This window comes from Ascidiella aspersa, chromosome 3 (genome assembly GCF_963924565.1).
Source record: "Ascidiella aspersa chromosome 3, kaAscAspe10.2, whole genome shotgun sequence".
NCBI lineage: Eukaryota > Metazoa > Chordata > Ascidiacea > Phlebobranchia > Ascidiidae > Ascidiella > Ascidiella aspersa.
In genome coordinates, this window is record NC_139449.1 from 27,768,840 (window position 1) to 27,789,389 (window position 20,550).

The following is a 20,550-nucleotide window of genomic DNA, read 5'->3' on the forward strand; positions in this document are numbered from 1 at the left end:
CTGTTAAAAATAATTGTGGGTGCACTTGTCATACTTTCCATGATGGACTCTTGTGCTATAATATAGTTTAACACAGCTACTGGAAATACACCCAACCATACACAACAATCATATTGCAATACTTGCGAGACATGTTCTTGCTGCACTGTGAACTGTATTTATTAAAAGCAGAGCTATGCTGAATTTTTTTAATTTACATATTTTCAATAACCTGACTATCGCTACACTGACAATATGCACTTTAAAACACTGAGGCAGTTTCTTCAGTTTTGATCTTTTTTGTGTTGGCTCATGGACTGCCTCCTTAAACGACTCTTGATAACTATCACATTCACTGTAATGTGTTTTAAAAAATGGTGTGCTTAGGAGTATTTTTTTACTTTTGCTCATTGTAGCATCATAGTGCCACCGTGCTATACATCCCCCAAAATCTATACTGCATTAAACTGTTTATGCCCCAAATGCTGTGCATACTATCGTATGTTGAGCTGTGTGACTTATAAATGCTACAAAGTAAATTTTTATTAAATGAAACTATAAACTTTTTGCACTAAACGTCTAATTGTTAGTATTAAGTGTTTTATGACAAAAACTCTGTGATATAATTCGCTTCATGTGCTGGGCCTTTAAAAGCTCTTGAAAGAGCATTTTGGGCAGCGACAAAAAAGTTTGTAGGCCACTGCTTAAAGAACATTGTACCCAAGTTGGAAAGTTTGCCTTATCTTATGCAGTTGCACTTTGTGCATTTTATGGAAATTTACTGTGGAATCAGATTAACTCCACAATCACAATATAAAACCCCTAGTACAGTTTTCAGTTGAACTTTATCTAAACTAGACAAATTGCATTTGTAAGGTTATTACAGCCTATTCTGTTCTCCAGGACAGGTGCACACCCAAATTAGTAAATTATAGAAAAAGATTTAGTTGTGATTGGATTCCAAACTATAATAAACATTAAACCAGGGGTGTCCAACTCAAACATGCCGGAGTGCCAATTTTTATCTTATAACTTCTTCCCGTGCCAAAGTATCGTAACCGAACCAATTCTTTTTAATCATAAAAGCGTTTTTTTACCAATAATCAGAATGTTTATTTAAACTTGAAAAATAACTATCTAGTAGAAAGGCGCAGCCCTACATCAAAGTGTCTCTCGGTGAGCTGACTTTTGTTTCTTTACACCAAGCTATATAATATATGTGAATGCTAGCCTCCACACAGTATAATGTTACTATATCAAAAGTAATTGTTGGTTGTCGTGATTGCCGCGATTGTTTTATATTGTGAACAAACAATGGCAATTGGTTGTATAACAAACTTAATATTTTCTGAAAATTGGCTCTATAACAAATTGAGCTTTTTTGTCAATTGGCTAAATAACAATTTTAGTGTTTTTTGGGCAGGGCTTGCGTGTTTTTTTATTAGGTCGCGTGCCAAATGTGGCACCTTGTTGGACACCCCTGCATTAAACCTTGGCCCAACTGAAAATTTGATGCCACTCACCTGAGGTCTTGACCAAATGTGCCATGAAATGCTGACTGAAAACAACACATTTAACGGTTACTAATACTATTTTACCTTGCCAATCCTGTCTTCGACATGTAACTTGGTATCATTACAATTTTATTTTAATCACATGTGATAACTATGCAGTGCAAAGCGATTTAGTAGAGTCAGAGCTTTATTATTCATGATATACTTTTAAAAAGGCAATACAGCAATCAACCGCAAAACTATTTGCTAACATTTATATTAATATCATGAAATTAAAACAAATATTCAACATTATAAACAACTGACATTTCAAAAAGTTGTATAAATTGTAGACCATAACTACCAACAAAAAATATCATAACAGAAACACCTGGTTGTTGCCCAAACTTAATTTTTTGTTTATTTAATGAGTGCGGTGCAGCAAAATGAGCTCTTTACAAAGGGGGGGGGGGGGAACTGTTGTATTGTATTTAAGTTTTGCTACAACTGATCTGGTTAATCAGCTGAATATGATGCTGAAAATAACATGTTACTATTTGCCATTAATATCTTATTATCACTGGGTAAATACACTGTAAAGTAACCTTTGTTAACCTCGAGTAACCCCACATAAATATTATTATTAGGCGAAGGTTAACAGCAAATAATTAGAAAAACGCTGGTGTCGCAGTACATGGCTACCTTTATAGCAAGTACAGTAATTGTTTCGCCACTGCTACAGACCTTTATTCAAACTTGCCACTTGCGTATGTACAATTAGGAGCAACTCTTTGCACTCCAAGCTCAACCTATACTTCAAGCTAAAAACTATATTGGTTCCAACCATCAAATACAGCAAAATTAGATACAATATAAGCTTAAAGATTCTCTATTAAATATTGAATATCCCTATGTTTAACCCACTCTTCAGCTAAGCATAATGGGTGCAACAAATTCAGTCTGCAATTTCATTAATATTTTTAATTGCGTATGTACAATTGAGGCAATTCTTTGCTGTAAAACTTGAACTATATTGGTTTGAACATCCAAAACAGAGAAATTAGATGCAATATAAATTTGGATTTGAATCTTAAGACCCTTTATTAAATATTAAATATCCCTATGTTTAACCAACTGTTTAGATAATCGTAATAGGTGCAACAAATGTCCATCAACAATTTCATTAATATTTTAATTACTTTTTGATAAACTGTCCAATACAAATCAGTTATTTTTTCGGGTTTACAAATCTCTTTAATGCATAGGTGATATTTTAGTTATATCTAAATAACAAACAGCTATGAAAATGACTCAGAAAAACAAGACTCTTGTTATTTTAGAAAAATGTTGTTGGAAATATCTCTTATTGCAAGACAGAATCACAATTAGGTTTAATGTTACTTTATACCACTGGATTCTAAATAAAAAATTATATGTAATTTTTTGTACTGACATTATTTGAGACTACTAAATTATTTTCCCTGGATTTTTACACATTATCAGCAAAGATGTACAGTGTAATTTATACTTATGTCTTATCGATAGATAACTTTTAAGTATTTCAACCAGCACTTCTGCTAAACTATATATTGCCCTTCAAACTTCATGAGCATTTTAAGGCATTTTGCTAATAAAGTGTATCTGTACTGGTACAACATTCTCGATTACTAGATAATATTGGTATTTTGGAGTTCTAACAACCTGTTTATATTTGTGTCATTAATTGGAAAATACCAATCAAATTTTAACTACACTTCTGTTTTAATTTTTACATATTTTTAATAAACAAATCCTATTAGAATGTTGACTAAAAAAACAACATGACTAGGCATTTGTTTAAAGAATTGCTTTGCCTGTATTAAAATTGGGGTTTGAAGGAATAGATTTAAACAAAAAAATCAGCTTCTAGACATTTTGTTAGATAACAGGAATCCTAGTTCCTTTTTTCAGCTTTAGGAAAAATTACTTACAAATTGGTCACTTGCTTAAATCCTATAGATGACATGTGGAACAGTTTAACATTAGTTTTTTAATCAGGATTGTTTTTCTTTAATTTGTTTTTTAGAATTCAGCAATAGTCTATCAAAATGTAAAGTTGCTTTTCTCTGAAGAACTGATACCAAATGATAAACATGATATTATTATGCTACATGTTATGATAAACCAGATGAGATGAATATTGAGGATACATCATTGTAAAATAATTGATCAATCAATACAAACAGGTGTTTAAAATTAAAATGACTAAGTTTCATATTTCATAAAACTGTGGATTTCAGTGTTGAAATTATAATGCCTAAAATAAAGCTAATGATGTTTTCTAACTACCTATTCTGTTTATATATTTGCATATACATTCAATGGGTATCTTACAATCCTACAGTTTGTTGTAACTTAGTAATGTTAAGAGGGATTTTGCTACCAATAGCACTTTCACTATTTCTTTTTCAGTTTTAGTCAGATATTGACGTTAAAGTTTGCCCACCATATACTTTAATATTTACTGCCAGATAATAACAACTTCTGTATATATGTATGTACAGAGCAACTTGAGGGATTCCAATGTCAGCTTAACAAAGACAACCAATTTCAAGTTAAGCACAACACGCTTTCTCGCAAACTAATGTTGCTTGATTAAAGATTTATTCAAGCGTTTCAAGAATGCTACATAGTTCTCTATGGGCTTTGATTTTGTTTAAGCCAACTACAACCTCTAGTTTGTGTTCCAAGCTCGTAGACTAATTTGTTAAAAAACTAATATGTTTCAAAAAAGGAATAATTTGTCACTCGCATTACAAGTGCATGTATGTTTAGTTTATGCGTTTATTTTTGTACATTATTTTTCATTTTTGCTACATGACGTTAATTAATTAATATTTTCAATAGTGCATGATGTTTTTAAGGGGTTAAATAGCAATTGTACGAATTCGTCAACGGTTTGTTAAGTTGAACAAAGCTTAACTACCACTTATTTACCCAAATTGACATCCCTATTCCAACCCTTAACCTAACCCTTAATAATTTTATAAACAAACAGATCAGTGCCCAATCTTCCCATTGCTCTCTAAGCTAAATATTTTGATGTTTTGATTTCAACGTAAGGGTATTTTGGTTGGCCACGGTCTACTCCGTCTTTGGATTATATTTAGGCTTCATAAAAACTCTTTTTATTGCTATTTTTGGGCTAATGGTGCTTGTTCTTGCTTTTCTATTACGCTGTGGAATAAGCTTAACTGCCATATGTATTTCTTCTTCGATTTGTGTCTCTTACTCACTAATTGGCTCACACTTTTGTTAAGAATTGCAACTTTCTCATTGACAATTTAGAACAAACTACTATGCCATGTAAAAAGTATCTGTTTTGTGTTGCTTTTGGGTGATATTGTTTATTTTTTTCCGTATTAATCTGTTTTGTAACGTTCTACTCTGAAACGGTTATCAATTTGGGGCGGCCTTCATTTTAAACGTCATTTTGAATATGCTTCCGTGTAAAAAAACAAATACTTTTCAAGTTATTCACTAACTTGATCGATTAATATTGTCATAAATCGTCATCTCTTGTCGTATAACGTGCCAAGAGTAAAATTTGATTGTGCTTAATAATATGAAATAAAGAAAACAGTTGTTAATGAAAGGCGATTTTAATGCTGTTAACAAGTCATTTAGAAATGTAGTCCCAGTCAAATCAAGAAAACCATTACGTGGTAAATAACGTGGTATTACAAAAAAATATTTCAAGAATGTTCTTAAATAAAAAAGTCTGGTATTTTTGACTAAAACGCTAAAATGTCAAGTCTTCAAAAACTAAAACTTGAGTGCATTTTATCATAGGAATACAATGTTGAGGAAAATACAGCTGTTGTGTTATGTAGTAATCAAGTGACCTTGCGGGCAACAATTAAGTTTTGCGAGCCAAGTTTAAAAACGACTTGGATAACTTATTGTTATCTAATATACTTTTAAGAAAAGCAAAGAATTTAGTGTAAAGCAGGTTTAGTTACGTTATTTTGAAATAGAAGGTAAAAATGTAACAAATCACATGTTTTTTTCCGCTTTTGTGTAACGTGCACGACGGAAAAATTTTATCTATCTGCATCTATGCTTATTCCTTACATATTTGTGTTGGTGTTTTACCAATTTTTATTAAGAATGGTTTAATCTTGCTTTAAAATAAATCCGTCGTATGCTTGGTCAGCTGTGTTGTAGTGTTTCAGTGCAGACGACGTTTAATACGCCCTCGCAAATTGTACAAACGACCTTGTTATTGCGGTGAATTCTATCGCAACCTTGCGGATTACATAATTCTGTGATTTTGTCAATTTATATAAAATGTTTAAATCGAATTTTATGCCTAAGCCTCGACAGATATAATTAAGACAGATGTACAACGTGCTAAAATATCAAAATTTTTATCGATTAGGCCTAAATTTTACCTCAGTAAATATTGTAAGGTTTTATAACAACAGGAACCTAAAATGCATAGCTCTGCTGTATTACTTGGGTTATCTCGACATTTTTTTTAAATAAGATAATCTTAGTGGTACAACAGTGAGAAAAATGATTGAGATGAACTTTCACAAGAGATACAAACATTTTGAGACCGAGATAAACACTTAATTAGTATTAACGTATTTGAAAATCGACGCATTATTTTTATGATCAAAATATAGATTCCGAGCTTTCCAAAGGAAATGAGTCAAACACGAAATCTGTATTTTGATCGCGAAGTTACTAAGTCGATATCAAAACTTATATTCCGATCAGTGTCGATCTTGAAATGTCCATCAAGTTTCTGAAGTAAATAAGTCAAACACGAAATCTGTATTTCGATTATGAAGTTAATAGGTGGATATCGAAGCTTATATTCCGATCAGTGTCGATCTTGAAATATCCATCTACTTTCCAAAGGAAATGAGTCAAACACGAAATCTGTATTTTGATCGCGAAGTTACTAAGTCGATATCAAAACTTATATTCCGATCAGTGTCGATCTTGAAATGTCCATCAAGTTTCTGAAGTAAATAAGTCAAACACGAAATCTGTATTTCGATTATGAAGTTAATAGGTGGATATCGAAGCTTATATTCCGATCAGTGTCGATCTTGAAATATCCATCTACTTTCCAAAGGAAATGAGTCAAACACGAAATCTGTATTTCGATTATGAAGTTAATAGGTGGATATCGAAGCTTATATTCCGATCAGTGTCGATCTTGAAATATCCATCTACTTTCCAAAGGAAATGAGTCAAACACGAAATCTGTATTTCGATTATGAAGTTAATAGGTGGATATCGAAGCTTATATTCCGATCAGTGTCGATCTTGAAATATCCATCAAGTTTCTGAAGTAAATAAGTCAAACACGAAATCTGTATTTCGATTATGAAGTTAATAGGTGGATATCGAAGCTTATATTCCGATCAGTGTCGATCTTGAAATATCCATCTACTTTCCAAAGGAAATGAGTCAAACACGAAATCTGTATTTTGATCGCGAAGTTACTAAGTCGATATCAAAACTTATATTCCGATCAGTGTCGATCTTGAAATGTCCATCAAGTTTCTGAAGGAAATAAGTCAAACACGAAATCTGTATTTCGATTATGAAGTTAATAGGTGGATATCAAAACTTATATTCCGATCAGTGTCGATCTTGAAATGTTAGTCTCATTTCGGAAGTAAATAAGTCAAACACGAAATCTGTATTTTGATCGCGAAGTTACTAAGTCGATATCAAAACTTATATTCCGATCAGTGTCGATCTTGAAATGTCCATCTAGTTTCCAAAGGAAATAAGTCAAACCCGAAATCTGTATTTTGATTGCGAAGTTACTAAGTCGATATCGAAGCTTATATTCCGATTAGTGTCGATCTTGAAATATCCATCTACTTTCCAAAGGAAATGAGTCAAACACGAAATCTGTTTTCCGATCAATGTCGATATTGAAATGTTCCTCTCGTTTCGGAAGTAAATGATTTAAACTCGGAATCTATATTTCGATCGTGAAAACAATGCGTCGATTTTTAAATGTTTGTCACGTTTGCGAAGTAAATATTCAACCCTTTAATAGTGAATCAAATGAAATGACCTTAATTGTTCGGGCCGTTTTTAATGCAATAAACTAAACTTACAATCTGTATCACGATTCAAGAAATGGATATTGAGATTAAAATATTATATGTCCATTGTAAAGCGAACACGTTAATACTAATTAAGTGTTTATCTCGGTCTCAAAATGTTTGTATCTCTTGTGATAGTTCATCTCAATCATTTTTTCCACTAATGTAACACTTAGATTATCTTATTTAAAAAAAATGTCGAGATAAACCAAGCAATACAGCAGAGCTATACATTTTAGGCTCCTGTTGTTATAAAACCTTACAATATTTTTTGTTATAAAACGGAACCTTAGAATATTTTTGAGGTAAAATTTAGGCCTAATCGATAAAAACTTCGATATTTTAGGACGTTGTACATCTGTCCTAATTATATCTGTTGGAGCTTAGGCATAAAATTCCACTAAAATATTTTATATAAATTGACGAAATCGCAGAATTATGTAATCCGCAAGGTGGCGATAGAATTCACCGCAATAACAAGGTCGTTTGTACAATTTGCAAAGGCGAATTAAACGTCGTCTGCACTGAAACACCACAACCCAGCTGACCGGATTTGTTTCAAAACAAGATTAAACCATTCTTAATAAAAATTGGTAAAACACCAGTGCAAATATCCAAATTAATAGGCATAGATGTAGAGTGATGAAATTTTTCCATCGTGTACGTTAAACAAAAGCGGAAAAAATATGTGATATGTTAAATTTTTAACACTATATTTTAAAAGAACGTGACTAAACCTGCTTTACACTGAATTCTTTGCTTTTATTAAAAGTGAATTAGATAACAATAAGTTATCGAAGTCGTTTTTAAACTTGGCTCGCACAACTTAATTGTTGCCCACAAGGTCACAAGATCACTACACTACACAACATGGAGCTGTTTTTTCCTCAACAATGTATTTCTATGATAAAGTGCACTTAAATTTTAGTTTTTTTGTAATAACACGTTATTTAGTAATATTTTGTAATAACACGTTATTTACCACGTAATAGTTTTCTTGATTTAACTAGCACTACATTTCTAAATAACTTGGTAACAGCATTAAAATCGTATTTTATTAACAACTGTTTTGTTTATTTCATATTATTAGGCACAATCAAATTTTACTCTTGGCTAGTTATACTACGCAGGAGATGACGATTTATGACAATATTAATCGATCAAGTTAATGACTACGGTCAAAAGTATTTGTTTTTTTGCACAGAAGCATATTCAAAACAATGTTAAAAAGAAGGCCGCCCTACATTGATAACTGTTTCTTACCATTTCAGAGTAGAACGTTAAAAACACAGACAAATACGGAAAAAATAAACAATATTACCCAAAAGCAACACAAAACAGATACTTTTTACATGGCATAGTAGTTTGTTCTAAATTGACGAAAAGAAAGTTGCAATTCTTAACAAAAGTGTGAGCCAATTAGTGAGTAAGAGTCACAAATCTAAGTAGAAAAACATATACCAATGACAGATGAGCTTATTATTACACAGCGTAATAGAAAAGCGTAACGAGAATAAGCACCATTAGCGCAAAATAGCAATAAAATAACGTTTTTATGAAACCCAAATGTAATCCTACGACGGAGTAGACCGTGGCCAACCGGAATACCCTTACATTGAAATCAAAACATCAAAATATTTAGCTTAGAGAGCAATGGAACGATTGGGCACTGGTCTGTTTGTTTATCAAACTAAGGGTTAGGTTAAAGTGTCGTTTGGAATAGGGATATCGGGGTAAATAAGTGGTGGTTAACCTTTGTTCAACTTAACAAACCGTTAACGAATTCGTACAATTGCTATTTAACCCCTTAAAAACATCATGCACTATTGGAAATTTTAATTAATTAACGTCATGTAGCAAAAATGAAAAACAATGTATAAAAACAAACGCATAACTAAACATACTTGCACTTGTAATAAGAGTGACAAATTATGGCGGTTTTAAACAAATTAGTTTTTTTAACAAATTGGCCAATGAGTTTGGAACACAAACTAGAGGTTGTAGTTGGCTTTAAACAAAATCAAAGCCCATAGAGAACTATGTAGCATTCTTGGAACGTTTGAGTAAATCTTTAATCAAGCAACATTAGTCTGTTGAAAATCCTGTTGTGTTTAACTTACAAGCAGTTGTCTTTGTGTAGTTGACTTTGGAAAGTAGCTCTGTGTATATATATACATAAGTTGTTAATATCTGACAGTAAATATCAAAGTATATAGTGTGCAAAGGTTTCAATATCTGACTAAAACTGTAAAATAAATAGTTCAAGTGCTAGTCGTAGCAAAATCCCTCTTACCGTTACTAAGTTACAACAAACTGTAGGACTGTAAGATACCCATTGAATGTATATGTAAATTTATAAACAGAATAGGTAGTTTGAAAATACCATTTGCTTTATTTTAGTCAACACTGAAATTCCCTGTTTTATGAAATATGAAATTTGTCATTTTAATTTTAAAATACCTGTTTATATTGATCAATCAATTCTTTTACAATGATGTATCCTCAATATTCATCTCATCTGTTTTTTTATAACATGTAGTATAATAATAGCATGTTCATCATTTGGTATCATTCTTTTCAGAGAAAAGCAACTGTACATTTTAATAGACTATTGCTAAAATCTAAAAAAAAATTAAAAAAAACAATCCTGATTAAAAAACTAATGTTAAACTGTTCCACATGTCATCTATAGGATTTAAGCAAGTAACCAATTTGTAATTAATTTTTCCTAAAGCTAAAAAAATGAACTAGGATTCCTGTTATCTAACAAAATGTCTGGAAGCTGATTTTTTTGTTTAAATCTATGCCTTCAAACCCCAATTTTAATACAGGCAAAGCAATTCTTTAAACAAATGCCTAGTCATGTTGTTTTTTTAGTCAACATTCTAATAGGATTTGTTTATTAAAAATATGTATAAATTAAAACAGAAGTGTAGTTAAAATTTGATTGGTATTTTCCAATTAATGACACAAATATAAACAGGTTGTTAGAACTCCAAAATACCTATATTATCTAGTAATCGAGAATGTTGTACCAGTACAGATACACTTTATTAGCAAAATGCCTCAAAATGCTCATGAAGTTTGAAGGACAATACATAGTTTAGCAGAAGTGCTGGTTGAAATACTTAAAGTTATCTATCGATAAGAAATAAGTATAAAGTACACTGTACATCTTTGCTGATAATGTGTAAAAATCCAGGGAAAATAATTTAGTAGTCTTAAATATTGTCAGTACAAAAAATTACATATAATTTTTTATTTAGAATCCAGTGGTATAAAGTAACATTAAACCTAATTGTGATTCTGTCTTGCAATAAGAGATATTTCCAACAACATTTTTCTAAAATAACCAGCGTCTTGTTTTTCTGAGGCATTTTCATAGCTGTTTGTTATTTAGATATAACTAAAATATCACCTATGCATTAAAGAGATCTGTAAACCCGAAAAAATAACTGATTTGTAATGGACATTTTATCAAAAAGTAATCGCCCTACATATAACTAATACCAAAAAATGTATTAAATCCTATGGAATGTAATCAAATACTAATCATTCTTATAATAATTTGTTTAATTTTAGTATATTTAAAATATTAATGAAATTGCTGATGGACATTTGTTGCACCTATTACGATTATCTGAACAGTTGGTTAAACAAAGGGATATTCAATATTTAATAAAGGATCTTAAGATTCAAATCCAAATTTATATTGCATCTAATTTCGCTGTTTTGGATTGTTGAAACCAATATAGTTCAAGTTTTACAGCAAAAAATTGCCTCAATTGTACATACGCAATTTAAAATATTAATGAAATTGCAGACTGAATTTGTTGCACCCATTATGCTTAGCTGAAGAGTGGGTTAAACATAGGGATATTCAATATTTAATAGAGAATCTTTAAGCTTATATTGTATCTAATTTTGCTGTATTTGATGGTTGGAACCAATATAGTTTTTAGCTTGAAGAATAGGTTGAGTTTGGAGTGCAAAGAGTTGCTCCTAATTGTACATACGCAAGTGGCAAGTTTGAATAAAGGTCTGTAGCAGTGGCGAAACAATTACTGTACTTGCTATAAAGGTAGCCATGTACTGCGACACCAGCGTTTTTCTAATTATTTGCTGTTAACCTTCGCCTAATAATAATATTTGCGTGGGGTTACTCGAGGTTAACAAAGGTTACTTTACCCAGTGATAATAAGATATTAATGGCAAATAGTAACATGTTCTTTTCAGCATCATATTCAGCTGATTAACCAGATCAGTTGTAGCAAAACTTAAATACAATACAACAGTTCCCCTCCTTTGTAAAGAGCTCATTGTGTTGCACCGCACTCATTAAATAAACAAAAAATTAAGTTTGGGCAACAACCAGGTGTTTCTGTTATGATATTTTTTGTTGGTAGTTATGGACTACAATTTATACAACTTTTTGAAATGTCAGTTGTTTATAATGTTGAATATTTGTTTTAATTTCATGATATTAATATAAATGTTAGCAAATAGTTTTGCGGTTGAATGCTGTATTGCCTTTTTAAAAGTATATCATGAATAATAAAGCTCTGACTCTACTAAATTGCTAGTATTAGTAACCGTTAAATGTGTTGTTTTCAGTCAGCATTTCATGGCACATTTGGTCAAGACCTCAGGTGAGTGGCATCAAATTTTCAGTTGGGCCAAGGTTTAATGCAGGGGTGTCCAGCAAGCGGCACTCAGGCCAAATGTGGCACGTGACCTAATAAAAAATGGCACGCCAGCCCTGCCCAAAAAACACTAAAATTGTTATTTAGCCAATTGACAAAAAAGCTCAATTTGTTATAGAGCCAATTTTCAGAAAATATTAAGTTTGTTATACAACCAATTGCCATTGTTTGTTCACAATATAAAACAATCGCGGCAATCACGACAACCAACAATTACTTTTGATATAGTAACATTATACTGTGTGGAGGCTAGCATTCACATAATATTATATAGCTTGGTGTAAAGAAACAAAAGTCAGCTCACCGAGAGACACTTTGATGTAGGGATGCGCCTTTCTACTAGATAGTTATTTTCAAGTTTAAATAAACGTTCTGATTATTGGTAAAAAAAACGCTTTTATGATTAAAAAGAATTGGTTCGGTTACGACACTTTGGCACGGGAAGAAGTTATAAGATAAAAATTGGCACGCTTTGGCACGGGAAGAAGTTATAAGATAAAAATTTGGCATGTTTGAGTTGGACACCCCTGGTTTAATGTTTATTAAAGTTCTGAATCCAACCACAACTAAATCTTTTTCTATAATTTACTAATTTGGGTGTGCACCTGTCCTGGAGAACAGAATAGGCTGTAATAACCTTACAAGTGCAATTTGTCTAGTTTAGATAAAGTTCAACTGAAAACTGTACTAGGGGTTTTATATTGTGATTGTGGAGTTAATCTGATTCCACAGTAAATTTCCATAAAATGCACAAAGTGCAACTGCATAAGATAAGGCAAACTTTCCAACTTGGGTACAATGTTCTTTAAGCAGTGGCCTACAAACTTTTTTGTCGCTGCCCAAAATGCTCTTTCAAGAGCTTTTAAAGGCCCAGCACATGAAGCGAATTATATCACAGAGTTTTTGTCATAAAACACTTAATACTAATAATTAGACGTTTAGTGCAAAAAGTTTATAGTTTCATTTAATAAAAATTTACTTTGTAGCATTTATAAGTCACACAGCTCAACATACGATAGTATGCACAGCATTTGGGGCATAAACAGTTTAATGCAGTATAGATTTTGGGGGATGTATAGCACGGTGGCACTATGATGCTACAATGAGCAAAAGTAAAAAAATACTCCTAAGCACACCATTTTTTAAAACATTACAAGCACACCATTTTTTTTAAACATTACAGTGTAAGCACACCATTTTTTAAAACATTACAGTGAATGTGAAAGTTATCAAGAGTCGTTTAAGGAGGCAGTCCATGAGCCAACACAAAAAAGATCAAAACGGAAGAAACTGCCTCAGTGTTTTAAAGTGCATATTGTCAGTGTAGCGATAGTCAGGTTCTTGAAAATATGTAAATTTAAAAAATTCAGCATAGCTCTGCTTTTAATAAATACAGTTCACAGTGCAGCAAGAACATGTCTCGCAAGTATTGCAATATGATTGTTGTGTATGGTTGGGTGTATTTCCAGTAGCTGTGTTAAACTATATTATAGCACAAGAGTCCATCATGGAAAGTATGACAAGTGCACCCACAATTATTTTTAACAGACTAGACCAGCGTTTCTCAACCGGTGCGCCCGGCGTTTTCAGTCTTAAACACTGGAGTCCCTTTAAAGATATGCAACTATTAAACAATATTTGAAAAATTGCAGTAAAAGAAATACCGGGTACACCTAAAAAAATTCTCGCTCGCTTCGCTCACAAGGTGCGCCGCCACGTTTTCATATAGGTGTGCCACCAAGTCAAAAGGTTAAGAAACACTGGACTAGACCTTCAACCCTTGAAAATGAATATAATAGCATAATAGCAGTTTTTCAACAAATTATATTGGCGGGTGCAGTTTTGACCTTAGTTGCATCAGGTCACCCCAAATTTTCTGGCAGTGCAATCGCACAATTTCATCAAAATCTGTCATATTTTCCATACGGGACAAGGGCGATGGCGGGTAAGCTAGTCAGTTGCTGACTTTGGTTCGAGGGAAAACGAAATATGCCAGGACAGTTTTAAACTAAGATTTGGTCTATTTACGCACAGCGCACAAGTTATAATTACAAATATGTTGGCTCGCTACATGTTTAGACCTGGGCAACTAGACAAGCCACAAAAAATGATTGCTTAAACGGCTGTGTTTCTTGATAAGTGATAGGTCCAGACTAGTGAAAACAGTTAAATACTAATAAAAATGTGACCGAATGTTAGCGGTAGTCGGGTCACAGACTCGTTCTGCAGGTATAGCGTTATTTGAGTAACAAAGCCCTTTACTATACGTTAGGCTGCCCAAAACGGTAGTAAAGACTAGTAAGCAACCATCTTCTATAGGTTAGATTGCGCCTAACATTTTCAACAATATATTATTGCTGCAATGCAATAACAGGGAAAGCTACTTGTACAGGCAGTGGCTCTGCAGGCTACATGACACCCTCAGGGCCGAATATAATACACTTTATCATGACTAAAACATAGCTGACAGGAAATGTTAACTGATCAGGTAATTACTTTTTGCCTTTTTTCATAATTTTCAAAACCGTGCTGACAGAAAGACAACTTTTTAAGCTGAATTGAAGTTTTTTAGTGTTACGGTCGCTACAATGGGGAGTCCCCTTATACGAGAGTATAAGTTTTAAAAAAAATATTAAAAATTCTACATTTTCGTATTTCCTAGTTATTCGTAAACTAAATATATTTTTGCTGTTTTTATTCGTTATTACTTAAGTAGTTCATCTTTGCATCATTCTCGGGTGAAATCGTTACCTTTGTGTAATAAAAAAGCAAAATATTGCGTTTCTCTATAGCCGCTTGCCAGTAAATCACATTCACGAAGATTCGTGAGTGCTATGAACCGAGTGGAATAAGCTGTTGGCATAAAGCAGGCAAGTTTACCCACCAGTGGGTCAGTGGACATCCACGGGACTGCTTTAAGGCCGAAGAAGTGAAATTATAAGACGGCTTGAAGCGACCCAAACGAGTCGGATCGGGTGTTTTTCAATGTCGCTTGATACAGCAGTGGATAAAAAAAGGAACATGACACACTGTTGCATTCCGGGGTGTAATTATACAAACCGATCAAAGTTTGTTAGGTCTTTGTTTGCCATAGGAAGACCAGATTTGGCAAAACATGAAGAGGAAAAAGCGCACAGGACAAGCTTGCGTCATTTCATTTTGCAGTTTAGAGATCCTTGCCAAAATGACAAAATTAAACACATGTTACATAAGGAAACGTAGGTTGCTGTTTTTCTGTATATAAGTGCTCGTTTTAAGAAAATGATAATATATTCAGGGCGGCGATTTGTGAAGCCCATTTTGAAAAAGAGAAAATTATTGCACATGCAACAAGAAAACGATTAGCGATTGGAGCACTTCCAACATTGCTCCTGCCTACAAAATCTCATTGCAATAAAGAAAAGGTAAGTTTTATAACGAAATATATTTTGTAAGTGCATCTGAATGTTGTAGTCTATAACTTTTAATTTTTTATTAATCTTAGTCAGCCAGAAAACCACCAACAGACAGACAGCCTCCTTCAGCTAAGATTAAGCATTTAGAGGTAGGTAAATTTAAACCTCCCAAATATATAAGTTTATTTGCAGTATTATTTTAGGTAAGTGGTCTTTTACAACACGACAGGAATGTTTTTTTATTGAACTTCATGAAAAAACTTACATTCATCCCAGTGTTAGGTTTGTGAGGTCCACTGAATTTGTAACTGGGCATTTCACCGCATACTTAATTTATTTTAATGATTTTGTTCAGTGTCTGTATATCACCATCAATTGAAGTAAATTGGATTGCATATCTTGGGTGGAGATTGGTTTCTCCCAAGCTGGACATTAAATATTCCACCCTAAATTCTTTCCTGGGTATGACATTTAACAGCGTATTATCTTAAAATAACTAAAGTTTTGAATGACACTTATTTGCAAACAACAATGTTACAACTTGTACAGTTAAGCTTGAAGAAATGAGCATATGCAAAGGTGTAAATCAGGCAACAAAAAATACATCTATACAAGTACTTCAATGGTGGGAAGAAAACCACTTGGCATCAGAAAAGATTATTAGATCTCCAAACTGTGATGTTTACGGTAAAACATTTGTTGTGTTGTTCTTACACTGTAAATATTTTTAGAATGTATTTATGTAGTAAAATTCGGGGAAAACTGCATTAACTGTATGAGGTATGATGTAAAGACAGCATATAACCGGAAATATGCAACAAAAACAGATGTGCCAGATGAAAGTTACGAGAATGGTGTAGTAGTGACTGAAGATCTTCATGCTGATATAGGGGTAAAACACTTCTGTGTTTCCTAAAATGATCTGTATCATTAAGATTTATAAAAGCATGAAATCAAACGTTAAATGATTTATAGGACTTAATTAAAAAAGAAGTGGGAGAAATGAATGCATGGCAAAAAATGTTTTTTGAAAACCAACACAACAATGCAAACCGAACAATAAATGGTCATCGATATCACCCTGATGTTATCAGATGGGCAATTGAACTTTATGCTCGATCTGCAAGACTTATGTAAAGATCAGCAAAGACTTTACGCCATTATAGGTATTTTTTCAAAAATTAAACTGTATAGTAGATACCATAATTGGTTTATTATTTTAGGATCTCTGGAACGGGTTCAGCTGGCATAAACAAACAAATATTTTTGGAACTAGCAAAGCTAACTAGACCTGTTGATGCATTCATTACTATTGATGAAATGAAAAGTACTTTTCTAAGTTTTGTGTTTTTTAAATCTTAAAAAGCTAATTTTTACTCATTTTGGCATGCAGTAAAGGAAAATTTGGTTTACCAGTATGGAAAATTGGTTGGATTTACAGATTATGGTCACAGAGCTTGTGAAGAAACTATAGCATCACATATCTGCAGTAAATATTTAGAATATTTTTTTGTCATTATGAATTAGTGAATAACATGTTTTTTATTATTATTTAGTGTTCTATGTGCGCTCTTTTAAAAAGGAAATTTCAATGCCACTTTCTTGGTGGCCTACAACAACAACTCCAGCATTCCAACTAGTGTCAATGTTTTGGGAAGCAGTTGGAATATGTGAAAAAGAAAATGTTCATGTTCGTGCAGTAGTAGAAGATGGGGCAAGCATTAACCGGAAATTTTTTGAATTGATTAGTGGACGACAACCTGAACACAATAGCATATATTCAGCTCCAAATCCCTACAATGATGAGCCAATACTTCTTTGCAGTGATACAAGCCATCTCCTAAAGGTATGTAACAAATGCCAAAAGCAATGAGTATGTTAAATTGCAGCTAAAATACAACTATTTTTGTTTAGACTGCATGCAACTCGCTGTATGCCTCAAAAGCAGGTGGGAGAAAGTATATGCACAAAAATGGACATGACATACTGTGGACACATATACAATTGCTACACAAAATTGAAAAGAGTCGCCATTTGCATAAAACTAAACTATCAGAAACAAATATGAATTTAAATTCTTATAATAAGGTTTGTTTTTAAAATTAGGCTGAAGATCAATTTTAATTTTATTTATGTTGCGCTAAAGAGGTTGTATCCTTTTAGATGCGAGTTTCATTTGCTAAAGAGGTTTTGAGTTGGTCAGTTGGCCAGGCACTTCTTCAGGATGTTAAAATATCCGAAGGAACATCAGAATTTGTTTTACTATTTGACAAGTGAGTATTTACTTTGTGTAATGGTTTGTGGTTGACAGTATTATTAAATGTTTTTTTACAGGTGGTTTCAAATAGTGACATGCAATGCAAGGGATCCAATCCGTACAGTTGCAGATTCCAGACTTGTTTGGCTCCAAGACGTTTTTTTAAAATATCTATTAGATTGGAAAGTTTGTACTCCACTTAGTTATTGAGTATAATGATACAGTACTTCTAATAACATTAGGTACTTTTTGTAGGATGAAGTTAATAACAAACATCCTGGGGAACACAAGAGAATTTTGGCCAAACCTACTCTTGAGGGTCTCTTTTTTACTACAAAAAATATTGTTATTTTGACTAAAAGGTTGTTATGCAATGGAATGGATTATGTGTGCTTGTGCATGTTGACTCAAGATGTTCTTGAAGCTTTTTTTGGCAATTTGGTAGGTAATTGTGTGTGCAATTAAAATATATAATAAACGATGCAATTTTTTGTAGAGGGCTTACATGCGACGCAATACCAACCCTGACATTTCCCAAGTTGGATATGGAGTATCTGCGCTTTCGCAACGCAAGTGTGTTAAAAAAATCAAGGGTGGGAACACTACTTATGGTAAACTCAATGCTTGGAGATCAGTATGTGATGAACCTCTTCCCAAACACCAGAGATTAGAAAATAAATAAAATATTGCTGCATTTATTATGCTCGAGTTACAAACACATAAAACGTACAATGTTGAAACAAATGCTTTATTTTTTGGGAACTTTAAGGTCCCCTCTTAAGCCACGTGTAAGTTTTGCTGACTGTTTCGTGTACTTTTGAAGTAAGTGTTTAGCAAAATTATGTCCAAGGACTTTAATAAAAAGATGCATTATATATCTTACTACTTCCTCTGTTTTTGTTTGACAAGTGTCGAATTTGGTACTTTGTGTTTCAACAAATCGATTGTAAAATGGGTCAGTGTTCAGTTGTTTATAAATGTTAAAAAAATTAATATCTTTCACTTTATTAGCTATTTCTCTATTGTGCAAGTAGTAGACTCTCAAAAGTAGTCCTAACATTCTGGTAGAAGGGTAGAGTAACATACATCCAGGTTTTTGCATTGACATGGAAAACTCTCCCTGAGGTGCATCTTGGCAAAATCCATTCAGAAGATCAGGGACTGCTTTTCCATATTTAACAAAAGCTTTTCGCAATAAGTATCCACCAACATACTCAAAAATTTCTGAAATAAATTTGTACAATTTTAGCATCTACAGATAATAACACATGTGCAAAAAACCATACAACTTTACCTGTTTCACGTGTAGTAACACCTGCCACCGCGTGCTTTGCCTTTTCTTCTTGATTTACAATAATGGCATCGAAGATTTTGATCAAGAACTGAGCAGTCGCATGCATTTTTGCAAACTTGCGCATATTTTTTGTACAGCAATTCTGGTTTGGGGTTAAGTATAAATTCCTCTATAGTTGATTGGATATACAATCTGCAGACATCAGTACATACGTCTGGTACATCTATCATTACATTTTTAGCCATTTTTGCAGCTATAGAATAAATTTTTTCCACTTCTTGAGGTGATACATCAGTTGTGGTAGCACCAGGATGACCTGAACATTTTGCACTGTTAGCCCCAGTCTCTTGATCAATTTCGATGACAATCAGGTCAATTTCCTTCTCTAGGCACGTTACTTCTTCTGTATTCATCTTAAGGTATGTTTTGTATCCAAAAAAATAACTACCGGGGGGTTGCTTTTTATTTATTAGAGAAAACTTTGAGAAAATTTTAAAACGTCCTATGCAATTACCAGCAAAATCAAGTAAAAATGGTCACGTGGCAACGCTTCATCCAAGCGTGACCAATCTGCAGAGGCTGGTCGAATAAAAAGGTGTCGCGATTCTTTATTTGTTTAATTTTTGCAAAACTAAAACTTTATTCCAAAGAATAAAGTTGTTTATTACCTTATTGTTTTAAAAAATATGTATTTTTTGCTAAACAAGAAAAGTTATGATTGATTTCACGCTTGAGTGAACAATCAGTTACCTCTCTAGTATTAGTGCTCTATGGTTTAACTATATGAAAATAACTTTAGATTGATACATGAATTAAAATACCTTTATAAATGTTTTATGCCACTTCCTGGAGTTATCCTGGACAAAATTTGCACTAAAAGCAACGCGCAAGAGTTAACGAATTTTTAATTTTGCCAAATCAGGGCGGAAAGTCAAATAATTTTCTTACTGGAACGCATAAACATTTTTAGAGATGACTTTAAAAAGGTTACTGAACAACGGGACGTCTAATAGTTCTACAAGTTAATAAAACTAGAGATTATGGTAATTTAAATACCTTTAAGGAGATGACGGTAGGCTATATGTCCTGATATTTTTGTATTTTAATTTTTTTATCGTATCAGGAAAACACTCACTTAACTTTTAGGCGTCACGCCAAACGGACTCTTTTCGTTGGGTAGCCTACTTACGTGAAGGATGGCTTTACGTTTGTACGTTATATAATAAAAAGGTAGGCTATATCACGTATGAACGAGTAAATAATTAGACTAATCGAGAACCTTCGAAGGTAACCCATATTTTAAATTAGGG

General features: G+C 32.8%; 1 protein-coding gene across 1 annotated transcript; it reads left to right on the forward strand.

The window, feature by feature from the left end:
- Window positions 1-17,722: 17,722 nt before the first annotated feature.
- LOC146161303 (uncharacterized) lies at window positions 17,723-18,628 on the forward strand. Its single transcript, XM_083385496.1, has 5 exons — window positions 17,723-17,777; window positions 17,853-17,962; window positions 18,024-18,132; window positions 18,202-18,387; window positions 18,443-18,628. Exons 1-5 carry the CDS (start codon window positions 17,754-17,756, stop codon window positions 18,626-18,628), a joined length of 615 nt encoding a protein of 204 aa, XP_083241622.1. The 5' UTR covers window positions 17,723-17,753.
- Window positions 18,629-20,550: the final 1,922 nt, after the last annotated feature.

Coding starts and splice junctions, on each gene's coding strand:
- LOC146161303 (XM_083385496.1), top strand. CDS start 17,754: ATGAATTTAAATTCTTATAATAAG. Junction 17,963..18,023: donor TTTGTTTTACTATTTGACAA/GTGAGTATTTAC, acceptor GTTTTTTTACAG/GTGGTTTCAAATAGTGACAT. Junction 18,388..18,442: donor AAGCTTTTTTTGGCAATTTG/GTAGGTAATTGT, acceptor AATTTTTTGTAG/AGGGCTTACATGCGACGCAA.